The sequence below is a fragment of the Alligator sinensis genome, unplaced genomic scaffold (assembly GCF_000455745.1).
Source record: "Alligator sinensis unplaced genomic scaffold, ASM45574v1 scaffold1019_1, whole genome shotgun sequence".
Taxonomy (NCBI): Eukaryota; Metazoa; Chordata; order Crocodylia; family Alligatoridae; genus Alligator; species Alligator sinensis.
In genome coordinates, this window is record NW_005843564.1 from 70,688 (window position 1) to 84,100 (window position 13,413).

Sequence of the window (13,413 nt, forward strand, 5' to 3'; positions counted from 1 at the left end):
TGAGAGGCGACCTTGTGGCTGCCTATAAGTTCATCACGGGGGCACAGAAGGGAATTGGTGAGGATTTATTCACCAAGGTGCCCCCGGGGGTTACAAGAAATAATTGCCACAAGCTAGCAGAGAGCAGATTTAGACTGGACATTAGGAAGAACTTCTTCACAGTTAGAGTGGCCAAGGTCTGGAACGGGCTCCCAAGGGAGGTGGTGCTCTCCCCTACCCTGGGGGTCTTCAAGAGGAGGTTAGATAAGCATCTAGCTGGGGTCATCTAGACCCAGCACTCTCTCCTGCCTATGCAGGGGGTCGGACTCGATGATCTATTGAGGTCCCTTCCGACCCAAACATCTCTGAATCTATGAACCAGGCAGCCTGGAGAGCAGCTCCCGCATATAAGTCTGGTAGGGGGAGAGGGGGATTAAGGCCCCCATAGGGAAGGATGGAGGGACGAAGGGAGTGAGTTGGGCAGGGCTGGGGCTGCTACCTAGCCCAGGTGGTGCATTGGGCTTGGGGCCCGGGCCTACAATGCACAGCCACAGGGCCCAGGCAGGGAGCGAGATGGAGGGATGGCTTGGCTGGGGGGTGGGAAGGGGCTGGCTCCCCGCCATTGGGTGCATCCCCGGGGGGGCACATGAACCGCAGATCTGTGTGTGGGGCAGGGACGGGCTGCCTGCTGCAGGCTTGGGCTCTCTGCCCTGCTGCTCTTCCCCCTGGGGCCTCTGCAACCCAGCAGGCAGGATCTAGCATGGCAGGACAAAGCGGGGCTGGGCGGGGCAGCTCCTTGCCACTATGAGCCCTGTGCCACCCTGGTGAAGCACCCCCTGCCCGCCCAGCAGCAGCGGGGTCAGTGGTGTGGAGTTCTGCCCCTCGCTGCTGCCAGACGGTCGGGGCGCCTCATTATGGCAGCGCAGAGCTCGCAGCAGCAGCAGCAATGAGCCTCCCCACCTGCCCCCACTCTGCCCTTCCACAAACTGGGCTGCAGAGGCCCTGGGGGAGAGTAGCAAGGCAGGGAGCCCTGAGCCCACAGTGGGCAGCCTGCCCCTGCCTCCCCCACGTGGGCTCCGCTCTGGCCATGTTGCTCATGGGAGAAGGGGAGCTGGCCGCTCTACTGCACCAGCTGCCACCTCCCACAGGTGGCAGCTGGGGCTTGGACACTGCTGAGGGGCTCAGGGGACTTTGGACCCATTTCCCTGGCCCTGTAGCCCTGGTAGCTGGGGGCCCCCTCTGGAAGGGTCAGGGGGCTGTGGGTGGGGAGTGAGGGGTCTGGACTTACATTCTGGTGAGTGAAGGGGCAGAGGGAGCTCTGATTTTCCATGATAAAAAAATGCAAAATCAAATACCAAGATTAGAGGTACTTAGAATTTATTTTATTATAGTGATTGAGCCACTGGTAGGCTTCCAAATTGCTTTAAAATTGTAAATATATCAGTAAAACTTTGTGTTCAGTTGCTACCTATGTATATATAGTGGTGTTTCATTTTATAGTTTCATAGTTTCTAGGGTCGGAAGGGACCTGGGCAGATCATCTAGTCCTACCCCCTGCCCTGGCAGGAAAGAGTACTGGGGGTCAAACGACCCCAGCAAGATGGTCATCTAACCTCCTCTTAAAACCCCCCAGGGTGGGAGCATGCACCACCTCACTTGGAAGCTGGTTCCAGACCCGTGATTTTAATCACGGATTGGGGTTTTTTAATCAGCGAATTTATTTATTTTTTAATCAGAAAATTTGCAATTTTTAAACAGAGAAAACCAGGATCCCTGCTTATGAATTTGGTTTTGGTGGCTGTTAACTGCCATCTTAATTCTTCAATTGAATGGTTTAAGATTAGTGACCCCCTGAAAAAAACACAATTTTTTACCCATCATTTCAAATCGTTTTGAAGTAATGGAATAATTTTCTCTAGGGAACTTCCTAGCCAGCATCCTAAAAACTGTACCTGCCAGCCAATCACTACATACAGTTTTGGGCCTCCCACTACAGAAAGGATGTGAACAAATTGGAGAGTCCAGAGGAGGGTAACAAAATGGTAAGGTGACTGGGGAACATGACTTCTGAGGAGAGGCTGAGGGAAGTGGGCTTATTTAGTCTGGAGAATAGAAAACTGAGAGGGGATTTAACAGCCTTCAGCTAGCTGAAGGGGGGATCCAAAGAGGATGGAGCTAGACTCTTCTCAGGGATGGCAGCAAGGATGAATGAAAAACTTAATGAGCACTTAGTCAGGCACTAGCATTAGGATTCTGGAAAAGACTACTATGCTGAGGGATTCTTTTCTCTCTTATGAGATGAAGTGTCTTTAAAACCCCTAGGCCACATCCAGACAAGCGCAGACATGTGGTATGTGGCACTGTAGACACGTTTGTGGCACCACACATGCAGGTATTCCCCACGCTACTACCTTGATTCCAGGGTCAAAAAACCCTGTGCCATAACAAAGAAGGGTGGTGCACATGGCAGCAGCATGTACCACCCAAAATTGGAGCCTGGCCAGCCAGAGCCATGCTTTGGCTGCCAGCCAGGCTTCCTGCCACAGCTGCAGCCCCAGGACCCCACTCCTACCCCACCTGGGGTAACCTGCTACGCACCAGAGCGCATGTGGCACAGGCATTCCCTGGGGACAAGTACCAGCGGCACTCTACTCAGCATTGGTGAGGCTGCAGCTGAAGTACTGCATCCAGTTCTGGGCACCACACATCAAGAAGGATGTGGAGAAGCTTGAGAGAGTCCAGAGCCACTCATATGATTAGAGGGTTGAAGAGCAACTCATATGATTAGAGGCTTGAAGAGCAAGCCACAGGACGAATGGCTGACAGATACTGGACTGTTCAGCCTTGAAAAGGGGAGACCTTGGGGGGATTTGGTGGCAGCTTATAAATATATCAGGGGAGAGCATCAGGGGCTAGGTGAAAAACTATTCACCAAAGCGCTCTAGAGGAAAACCAGGTGCAATGGTCATAAATGCCTAGAAGGTTTCAGACTGGATTGAAGGAAACACTTATTCACAGTTCTTGTGGCCAGACTCTGGAATAGACTACCAGCAGGGAAGGGGGAGGGAGGCATCTACCCTGGAGATCTTCAAAAGGAGACTGGATGCATATTTTGCTGGGGTCATTTGACCCCAGCAGTCTTTCCTGCCAGAGCAGGGGGCTGTACCCGATGACCTCACAAGGTCCCTTCCAGGCCTAAACTTCTGCGAATCTGTGTAAAAATGTATGTTACAAAATTATTCTTATTAAGGCAACATTTCATCCTTCCGCACACCCCCTTACCCATCCTTTCTATACAAGTTCTACCCATCCATGACAATATTCTCAGTGCTTCCTGCTTGTTTCCCATGCTTCTCACATTAATATATGAACATTGTTCAATCTCATTTCTTTAGAAAAGGCACAATTGGGTCTCTGGCTCCCTCTCTTAGAGCCAGATTAAGATTTACAAGGCTAGTGGGAGGAAAAAGTATTATAAACCCAGGGCCAAGTCTATATTAGAAGTGGTAGGTTGATACTGTCTAGCATAGCGAGAACTTGTTTTACTAATATATCTTATGCCAGCTCCCTGAATGGAATAAACTGTACAAGCAAAAACAGTTTTGCTCATGGGAGACTGGTGCCACCTTGGGGGGGGGGGGGGGGGGGGGGGGCCCCCCCCCCCCCATTTTAACCTGTCAACAACCAGCGGGGGCTGGGGGGCGTCTGACTGTACTGACCAGGAAGTGGCCATGGCGCTCCCAGAAGTGGCTGCAGTGGTCCCGAAAGTGGCCGCGGCACTTCATCCAGCACTTCCACTCTCTGGCCAGTGCTCACAGAGGGGGCACCGGCACTCCCGCCTGCTGCCTCTGCCCGTCACTTAAGCAGGGAGCATGGCCTGTCAGGGGGTGCACCAGCACTCTCAGGGGGTGCATGTGCACACCTGTGCACCCCCTACACATTGCCACTGGTTTTGCTGGTGATTTATTTTTTTGTATCAACACAAGGTATAAGTTAAACATATCGTAGCTCTAACTGATAGTACTATTCTGACAAAAAAAATCAGTGTGGTTTTAGCTATAGCTTGGCTTTCCACTAATCAAATGTCCAGTCTTTCTGCATTCTCCATGTATAGTATCCGACATAGACTACAAAACTTCATGCCCCTCTGAATGAGTTAGTCTACCAGGTGCCACACTACCCTGCCTTCTGCCTAACTCTTCCACTCAGGTTTGCAACCTCCTCAGTTGAATCTGCGGCCTCTTTGTTGGACCAATTATTTATGTAAATAAATATATCCCCATTTCATAGTAGTTTTTCAAACCAAGAGTCATTCTCTTAATTAGTAATTAGTAATACCAAATTCAATCTAGAGTGTAGGTGTCAACAAATGACACAGGCAGCTTCTATGTGCAGCACACAGCAGCTCAGGCAGGGAGCAGAGAGTCGTTACAAATAGCTTTTGCCCATCCCATTTAATAGTTTGATTGCTAAGTTTAAGGTCAGAGTACCTGCCCCGGTAGAGGAAAGGGATGGGAGTGGCACTTTGGGAGTGCTGGGATTACCTTTTGGCATACCTGCCAAGAAAGTTAAGACAAACCTGCCAGCAGTTAAGATAAACAAGGAATTGCACTGTTGACTCACCTTCCCCCCTCTCTTGCCACCCTCCTCTCTTGACCATTCTCTTCCATATAAACTTCTTGCTTCCTTGGACATGCATTTTTTATCATCTTGTCCTCCTTCCCCACTCCTTCAGAATATGGTCCCCCTACCTCCAATCCTCTTCTTACTCCAATGTTCCACTATATTCTTCCCTGTAGAAACAGCTGGAAGCAAAAGCTGACATCACATGACCAGCCGGTTCCACTAAGGAAGTTCTGCACTAGACCATAGCCCACGTTTGTCAATCTGTTACTAAATACAGGCGTGCAGGCAGCACAGCTGTAACTTTTTCCAAATAAGTCAATGGGATCTTCTGCAAGTCAGATACAAGCAAAGTAATCAACTTTTTCTAAAGTGAGATTCCAAAAGAGAAAAAGCAAGTTGGTTTTATAAGAGCAGTACAGAATATTGCAGATGGACAGAAACGATTGACTTGTTATGTTATAGAAGCTTTCAGGATTCCTAAAAGCTAAAATAGTAGAAAACAATCAGGAAGCATCATTGATTTGTCTGGTCTCAGATAACACGGACAAGGGAAAAATCATGAACAGCGTGGCCAGAAAGTGCAACACCATTTGTACATCTGTTTTCCCTTCCAGCTTTCTTTTTACTGCCAGCATCACCTTAAGCTCAAGCCAAATGGCAGGAACAGATCCATTCTTGACCATCCCTATGCTAAGCTGAGAGCCAAAACCTTCAAAACATTCTGAATACCTTCTCACTAACAATGTAACTAACAAAAAATAACTAGGGAAAACTCAAATGTAGACAATTCTATGTCTGTCAGGGATTTTGAATCCAGCTTTAATATGGATAGCAAAGTACCCAAAAGTCGGTACTGAACGAACAGTTTAGAGATGATCTGGTACTTTAAGAGGAGGGTGTTATTTCCTTTGATTCATATGGAAATAAGAAACAGCACATAGGTCCTTTAGTTACCTGATTTACATAAGTGTCCGGGGCCCCTGCTATCTCTACTGCAGAAGCACAGAAATACACAAACTTCCTCAATGATCAATTTGACCATCTATTAACGCATGAAATTTGATTTGAACTGTGTGATAGGAATCACTTAGCATGGGTTAGAAAAACACAGGCATGTCTGTAAATGCCCACAGAGTCTCCACTTTGAATCTGGGATGTGATCTTCTGCACCTGGATAGCTGGTTGTGTGTTATGCTAAAACAATTGGTTGGCCAGACTTTCCCAAAGTTGTTACAAATAGCTTTTGCCCATCTCATTTAATAGTTTGATTGCTAAGTTTAAGGTCAGAGGTCTTGTTCAGAATAATCTGATTGGTTGATATAGTCACTGGAGTCACAGCACCAAACTTATGGAGGCCACTTCGAAATGTAAGTTTTATTGTTGCGTTGGTGTCAGTTTTTGTAATTGTGGTATTCACTGCAACTTGGCTTGAGTGACTGCTGGGCACAGCAAATGGTTCTGCGGTGACTGTGGAAGTAGTTGTAGTTGCCGAGTGACTGGTTGAGTTTATGTTCACAATTTCTTCCAGTTCTGTTTCCATGGGAATGGACTCTCCCATAGGTGAGGACACAATAACAACCTTAATACAATCATCTTCCACAAGAGTTATACCAGTATCCATTATTTCCTCAGGGAGCAAACTGTTCATTTTTGCTGACACCACCTCCGTATTAGATGTTCTGGCAGTAAGGCAAGGGCCAGGCACTGCAACTGTAATTTTAAAGAAATAAAAGAAAAAAAGCAAAAAGCTAAGTAAATAATGACTTAACTCCATACTAAGAAAACACACTAAGTACAAAGTTTTGCAGAAGTGTATTACCAGACAAGGAAAGATGGATGTACTAGTCCCAGGGGGCGAGAGAGGGAAATATTAGTGGAAGTATACTTTCCATGTGACATCCATCCTTTATTTTTTAATACATTTACCTGAATTTCCTTTTAATCCTAATTTATAAAATCAGACCTCTTCAGCAGTGGTGCCTCTGGTGAGGCCATTCAAAGAATCATGGAACCCAGGAGTGGTCCTGAATGACTGGAAGAAAGCTAATGTAGTACCCATCTTCAAGAAAAGGAAGAGGGACGATCCTGCTAACTATAGACGGATCGGCCTGACTTTGGTCCTGGGAAAAATCTTTGAAAAAATTGTCAAGGAGGCCATCAACCACAAGCTTGCAACTGGTGGGGTACTGAGAAACAACCAGCATGGCTTTGTCCAGGGGAGGTCATGCCTAATAAACCTGGTGTCCTTTTATGACCAGGTAACTAACCAGCTGGACTTGGGATAGGAAGTGGACTTTGTCTACCTAGACTTCAGCAAGGCCTTTGATACTGTTTCCCATGAAATTCTCTCAACCAGGTTGGAGGGTACTGGCTTAGATCAGGCTACAGTGAGGTGGGTTGGCCACTGGCTCAGTGGCCGATCCCAGCAAGTTGTAATCGATGGGGTGGCCCAGCAAGTTGTAATTGATGGGGTGGCCTCATCCTGGAGGGCCATCTCTAGTGGTGTACCCCAGGGGTCAGTGCTTGGGCCCATTCTCTTTAACATCTTTATCAATTACCTGGATGAGGGAGTGGAAAGCGCAATGACTAAGTCTGCAGATGACACCAAGCTGACATGTAGTCACATCTGAGGACAGGGCAAGGATCCAGGATGACCCTGACGGGCTGGTCCTATGGGCTGAACACATTCAGACAAGGTTCAATAGGGACAAATGCTGGGTCCTTCATCTGGGTAGGAAGAACCTTCACCATATCTATATGATGGTGGTGGCCCACTGGCTGGCACCCCATCCAAAAGAGACCTGGGGGGTAACAACTGACCAGAGGATGAATATGAGCCATCCATGTGATGAAGTCGCCAACAGAGCAAATAGAACTCTGGCGTGCATCAGCCAATGTGTTGCTAATAGATCCAGAGAGGTGCTCCTCCCCCTCTACTCGGCATTGGTAAGATCACAGCTGGAGTATTGTGTCCAGTTCTGGGCATCACACTTCAAGAAGGATGTGGATAAGCTTGAAAGGGTGCAGAGAAGAGCCACCAAGGGCCTAGGGGACAGGCCCTATGAGGAGAGACTTCAGGGTCTGGGTGTGTACAGTATGAGTAAAAGAAGACTGTGAGGTGACTTGATAGCTGTCTACAAGTATGTCAGGGGTGAACACCAGGATCTAGGGAACCAACTCTTCAGAAAGGCTCCACTTGGGAGGACGAGGTCCAATGGGAACAAGCTAGTTGAGGAAAAGTTTAGGCTGGACATAAGGAAAAACTTCTTTTCTGTCCAGGTAACTAGAATCTGGAACACACTGCCAGCCAAGGTGGTGCAATCGCCATCCTCGGCAGTGTTCAGGAGGAGGCTGGACAAGCACCTTGTTTTGCTCATTTGAGCCCAATTACCTCCTGCTGGTGGCAGAAGACTGGACTTGATGATCTTACACGTACCTTCCGGTCCTTCTGTTCTACGATTCTATGATCACTGCAATACAGTAATAGTTGTTTGGGCCAGAGAAAGCCTAGAATTAAAATGAGAAGTTTCCAAAGAGCTGCTTTCTGTAAATCCCCACTTCTGACCTAACAACATATTACAGAATAGACATTTCTTTTTCCCCAGCCTCCAAAACATGTGCACATGACAAAACACTTGGTCTCAGAAAAGATTTAAAACAGCTGACTGACATTCACAGAGGGTGCATCTACATGTGTGCTTTACTGCAGTTAACTAATTAACTCCACAGTAAGGCACCACAGTCTACATGTGCACTCATATTAGGGTGTGTCACAACCCAGTGATTTTGGTGCCTTGGCACGGTGGAATTTCCCCGCCACATGAGAGCCTCTTGCAAAAGTAAAGGTTTTCTGTTGCAGCAGAAAACCCCCGGTGCAAGAGAGTTCCCGCCATTCGACTGCAAATTTGTGTCCTGCTATTGGCTAGCTCTAAATTATTCCTACGTGGCGGCTAGTAATTGGCTTGCTAGCCATTTAAAATTTCGTGCGACTTCCACCCAAGTCGAAGAACTTTGAGCACGCTGCAGAGTGCCTCTAAAGAGATCTGACTTGTGGCTAGCTGATCGATAGACTGATCACCTATCGATCCTTCTTCCCGTCGCCGAGCGCAATCCCAGACGTACCCTTTTCCTGCCGGCTTAAATTGCGGATGGATTAACTGGCTTGGGCCTCGCCAGCTGGAACAACTCACATAGTTGTTCAGACGACCGGACCATCTGCGTCGCAACTACAAGCAGCGTAAGTAAAAGTTTTGCAACCATTAAACCTTGTCTGCCTCTCCATTCACCAGCCCGCCCTAACGAACGAGCAGTTTCTACATCACCTTGAGTCGGCTCTAGCCGTCCGAGACAGGGTGCAGTGAATTAACTAACTCCACTGTAGGCCTGTAGTTGGGGACATTACTATCCTATGGCAGAGAAATTATGTGTGCTCCAATGGAGCGTAGACTGTGACAGGGGCTGGTTGGGGCACAACAGTGCTGCAGTGCAAGGGCTGCCTCCTGGCTAGCCCCTCACTGTAGCCCCCTCGTACCCCAGCCAGCCCCTCTGCCACCAGATGGTGCCACCAGATGGCTGACTCCCCGGGCTCCCTGCCAGCCCGGGTCTGCTCCACCCTGGCTTAATATGCTGTGGTCCCGGACACACGTGTAAACGCTGCGTCCACAAGCAACTGACTCCAACCCCAGAGTTTATCACGTCACCATAATTGCATGCATAGACGCACCCAGAAAGAGTGAAATCTCAGAAACATAAAATGTTTTATTGGCTATATGTGCCAACATCCATTATCAACCTAGGGTTCTACTGACTTACGGTGCTAGGGCATTTATTCATAGCACTGAATTCAGTACTTTTGGATTTCCATCCACTATTATAACAGCTATTTAGACAGAAGCTTTGTTACTTACAGAATTTTATCAACAAGTCGTTCAAGAACCAAGTCAATAGTGCTACTTTTCCCAGCAAAGGATTCTTTGATGCTTTTATTGTTCTAGGAGGTGCTTGAAAGCCCAGCTCACTTGTCCTGGGTTTGGAAAAGGAAGAGCCTGAAATTGTGACTAATGTAAAATACTCACTTAAGTTATGAAGTAATCAACAAGACAGCAGGAGCTGCAGGCTGCTTTGAAATAGCATAGCCTGCTGTGATGCCAACCCCAGGCATGAGTGACTGGTGCCTCCTGAATCTGGGGAGACACTTACAGCGGTGGCCCTGTCGGGGGGGGGGGGGGGCGGGGGGGGGGGGGGGGGGGGGCACCAGCCCTGCTGACAGCATCAGTGTCAGCTGTCGTGGGGGCACTGGCCCTGTCAGGGGGGGCACATGCACCCCCTGGCAGGCCCTACCAGTTGCCTATGAACTACTGCAAGACAAAACAGTTTTACTTACAGTATAAGGACTCATTAGGTAATACAGTAGCACAGTTGCTTAAACAGTCACTTAATTAACTGGATACAAAACCTGAAGAAGAGAAAGGTTAAAAAGAAAGCCTGGCAACCTGTACACTGAAAGCACCACCTGTCATATGCTGACCAAGTAATTTCTCATTAATTTCTACTTCCTTCCGACCTATCTGCATCCATCTGTTGTCTTTTATCTTATTAGGTTGTAGCCTGTGGGGCAGCAGACCACCTTTTCTAGTCGTTTGTATTCCACAGAGCGCAATCCTGGTAGGGCTCTTCAGCACTATTCGAAGCAGGGAGGACTGATATAAATGAGTAAGTGAAGGGTTTAAAGTGAGCAAGGATAAAAAAACTAAATAACTGACTTCACCCTTGTTACATGTTTGCACTTTGCTATTTTTTCTCAGGAAAGGTCAGTTTTCATTGATTTGAAGTGTGAGCCAAGCAGTACTAGACCACCGACTACATCTTATACTATTCTGTACACATTTATTACATTTGTTATGCTGCCCTTTTCTCCTCTCGTTGTTTCCAAGGAAAAGCCCGTCCTATGTTCACGACACCCGCGGGCTCCCACACGGGGCCTCGCCCGCCACCGCGGGACCGGGACCGGGACCAGGACCAGGCGGCCAGTCCCGGGCAACGATTGCCAGCGGCGCTTCCCACGCCCTGCGGCTGTTAACAAAGTTCCTGGGGTCGGAGCAGCCGAGATCTCCGCCCCCGCCGCGACCCAGGAACTGGCATCACGTGACCCCTCCAGCCGCCGTAGCTTCCTGGAGGCCGCTCTAGCCGCTGCGTCCTCTCGGTGGTGGGCGGAGGACCAAGCGCCGGGCCGGAAATGGCGGCTGCAGTGAGGCAGGGGTTGGCGCAGCTAATGAACTCCAGCGGCTCCCATAAGGACCTGGCGGGCAAGTGAGTGATGGTTCCGGCTGCCGCCCCTCCCCCACCCCCAGCGGGCCGCGGGGCGGGGCCGAGGGGAGGTGCGGGGCCGGTGGGTATGTGAGACAGTGACATCGGCAGCGGGGGATCCGGGTTTTGTCTGGTACAAATCGCAAAATTTCTGATTCAAAAGCCGGCAGTCCGTAATGAAAACAAAACACCGTTCTACGTAAAGGTGCCAGTTGAGCGCAATGTTTTACTGATACATTTACAGTTTTAAAGCAATTTGGAAGCCGACCAGTGCCTCAATCACGATAATAAAACGAATTCTAAATGCCTATACATATTGGCGTTTGATTTTTGTTTTTTATCATGGAAAATCAGACCTCCCTCTGCCCCTCTCGCTCATCAGGACATGGATCCAGCTGTGACTGTTCCCCTCTCCCCACACTGCTTTGTGGTGCTGAGCACCCTGGTATGTCAGTGCCCTGCCCCTGCCATTGCCCCTCGCTCCCCACCCACAGCTCCTGCAGCAGTGCCCAAGCCCTAGCTGCCAACTGTGTGTTGCACAAACGGCTAGTTTCGTGCCCCTGGAGGCTTGTCCAATCCACCTCTAGGAGAGAGTCTCACACACCGGCTGGGTCCAATTTCAGATTTATTGTTTGCAAACAAGTTCGACAAGGGAGCTTAATTTACTCAAATCCGTGTCGACCCCAAACAGAGTCTGGGGTTCCTTTTTATAGCTAACATAAACAAAAGATTCTAACGTGTCGCGTAATTATTGGCAGCCCAAGTATTACGTCTTACAACATATGTCTAGCAGGTACATGTTCTATGACGGTTTACATACATGTCTCATTTACATCTTAAATCTCCTCCCTGGGGCCGTCCTTAAGTCCATTTCGGTCATTCTTCGGTCAAGGTCTGAGTTCTTCACATCAGCACCTTTCCCTGTGCCTCTTCTCTTATCTCTCGTAAGGAGTTATTTGTTGCATCTGTTCCTGGCTATGTCTGCAAAAGTCTAGTGCTACTCGTAAATCTATCATTGGCCTACATACCTTAGCAAGTGTGATAATATGCAGAAGCAATTATGTAGTGAAACTAAACAGTTCTCAGCTGTGAAGCCTTTGTGTAGGGAGATGAGACATTTTTACCACACAGCTGCTACACAAACGTTATTGCAAAATCATAATGACTAGATTATAACATATTTTTACCACAATTCCCCCCTCAAGATGCTTTCTAACTCTAATCTTAATAATTTTCAGCTATGGCTAACTTCTGATAATGCACAAACATCTCTTGGTTGACGACTGACTGTGCTGTTCGTGTCACAAGAGCCATGATGCAGGGTATAATACAGGGAAGCAAACAAAGTATTAATATTAGCAGACAAAAGATTAAGAACGCTCCCCTTAACCATCCAAAATTAGGGAGCCAGGATGTAAACCAATCAAAATTCCACCCGTTTTATGTTTGGACTGGGACATGTGTTATCTCCTGTATTTTATCCGCTAAGGCCTTTATCAATTCACCATTATTGTTGATATTGACACAACAGTTTGACAAGTTTAGCTTTTTATACACCCCTCCTTCACTTGCAGGTAAATAATCAAGAGCTAAGCGATTTTGCAGTTGTACTGAGCCTTATTGAGGGTTGCAAGCTCATTTTGAGAACAAGTACAACAGGTGGACATAACCTTTGGGTTTGATATATCTAAAAGGGACAAGAGTTCCAACAAATAGATTAGGGTTCACATCTTTGCAAGCGTAACTTTAAATTTTCAGCAGGTTTACTTTTTCACGTGTTGGCTTTTTGTTCCCGGGTGTTATCAGCTTCCGGAGTGACCACACCCTGGGAGTTGGTGTCCTCCTGATGAAAAAGCTTCACTCTCGAGCAATGGGTCCACTTATCGCTGTTTGATAAGCGAACAGCTGTGTGTGTAGTCAGCAGCACCTGGTAGGGTCCCTCCCACCTTTCTGTGAGGGGATTCTTTCTCCACTTCTGTACCAGGACCTGGTCACCCGGTTTAAAGTTGTGGATCGGTGTGTCAAGCGGGAGGCTCTGGAAGGGTGCAGCAAACCTGTGTAGGGAAGACAAAACAGACTGCAAGGCGATAACGTGTTCCCAAATTTCAGATTTCCCCAAATCTACAGTAATCTGTTCCCTCTACCCTGCTGGCAAGACTCTGGGAGGTATACCAAACATTAATTCAAAAGGTGACAATTTAATCCCTCTACGTGGTGTGTTACGAATACGAGTTAAAGCCAGTGGGAGTGCCTGTGGCCATTTCAAATGAGTTTCAATACAGATTTTTGTTAGCATAGCCTTCAGCGTTCTATTCATGCGCTCCACCTGACCTGAACTCTGGGGTCTCCATGGAGCATGGAGTTTCCATTTGATATCTAAAGCTTTGGACACTTCCTGTATTACTTTCTCCACAAAATGACTTCCTTGATCTGACTCAATAGACTCAGGCAACAGAAATCAGGGTATTATCTCATGGAGTAGTACTCGTGTCACTGTGGATG

General features: G+C 47.9%; 1 protein-coding gene and 1 long non-coding RNA gene across 2 annotated transcripts; both read right to left on the bottom strand.

Moving 5' to 3' along the window:
- Positions 1 to 5,408: 5,408 nt before the first annotated feature.
- On the bottom strand, positions 5,409 to 7,190 carry LOC112548813 (protein lin-54 homolog). Its single transcript, XM_025195536.1, has 2 exons — positions 7,164 to 7,190; positions 5,409 to 6,315 (listed from the first exon to the last, which is right to left on the bottom strand). The coding sequence occupies exon 2, from the start codon at positions 6,251 to 6,253 to the stop codon at positions 5,858 to 5,860; it is 396 nt and encodes a 131-aa protein (XP_025051321.1). The 5' UTR covers positions 6,254 to 6,315; positions 7,164 to 7,190; the 3' UTR covers positions 5,409 to 5,857.
- Positions 7,191 to 8,811: 1,621 nt separating this feature from the next.
- Positions 8,812 to 10,626, bottom strand: LOC112548814. The gene is made up of 3 exons (XR_003092374.1): positions 10,499 to 10,626; positions 9,513 to 9,628; positions 8,812 to 8,831 (listed from the first exon to the last, which is right to left on the bottom strand). It is a non-coding gene; the product is annotated as an uncharacterized LOC112548814 (long non-coding RNA).
- Positions 10,627 to 13,413: the final 2,787 nt, after the last annotated feature.

Coding starts and splice junctions, on each gene's coding strand:
- LOC112548813 (XM_025195536.1), bottom strand. CDS start 6,253: ATGAACAGTTTGCTCCCTGAGGAAATAATGGATACTGGTATAACTCTT.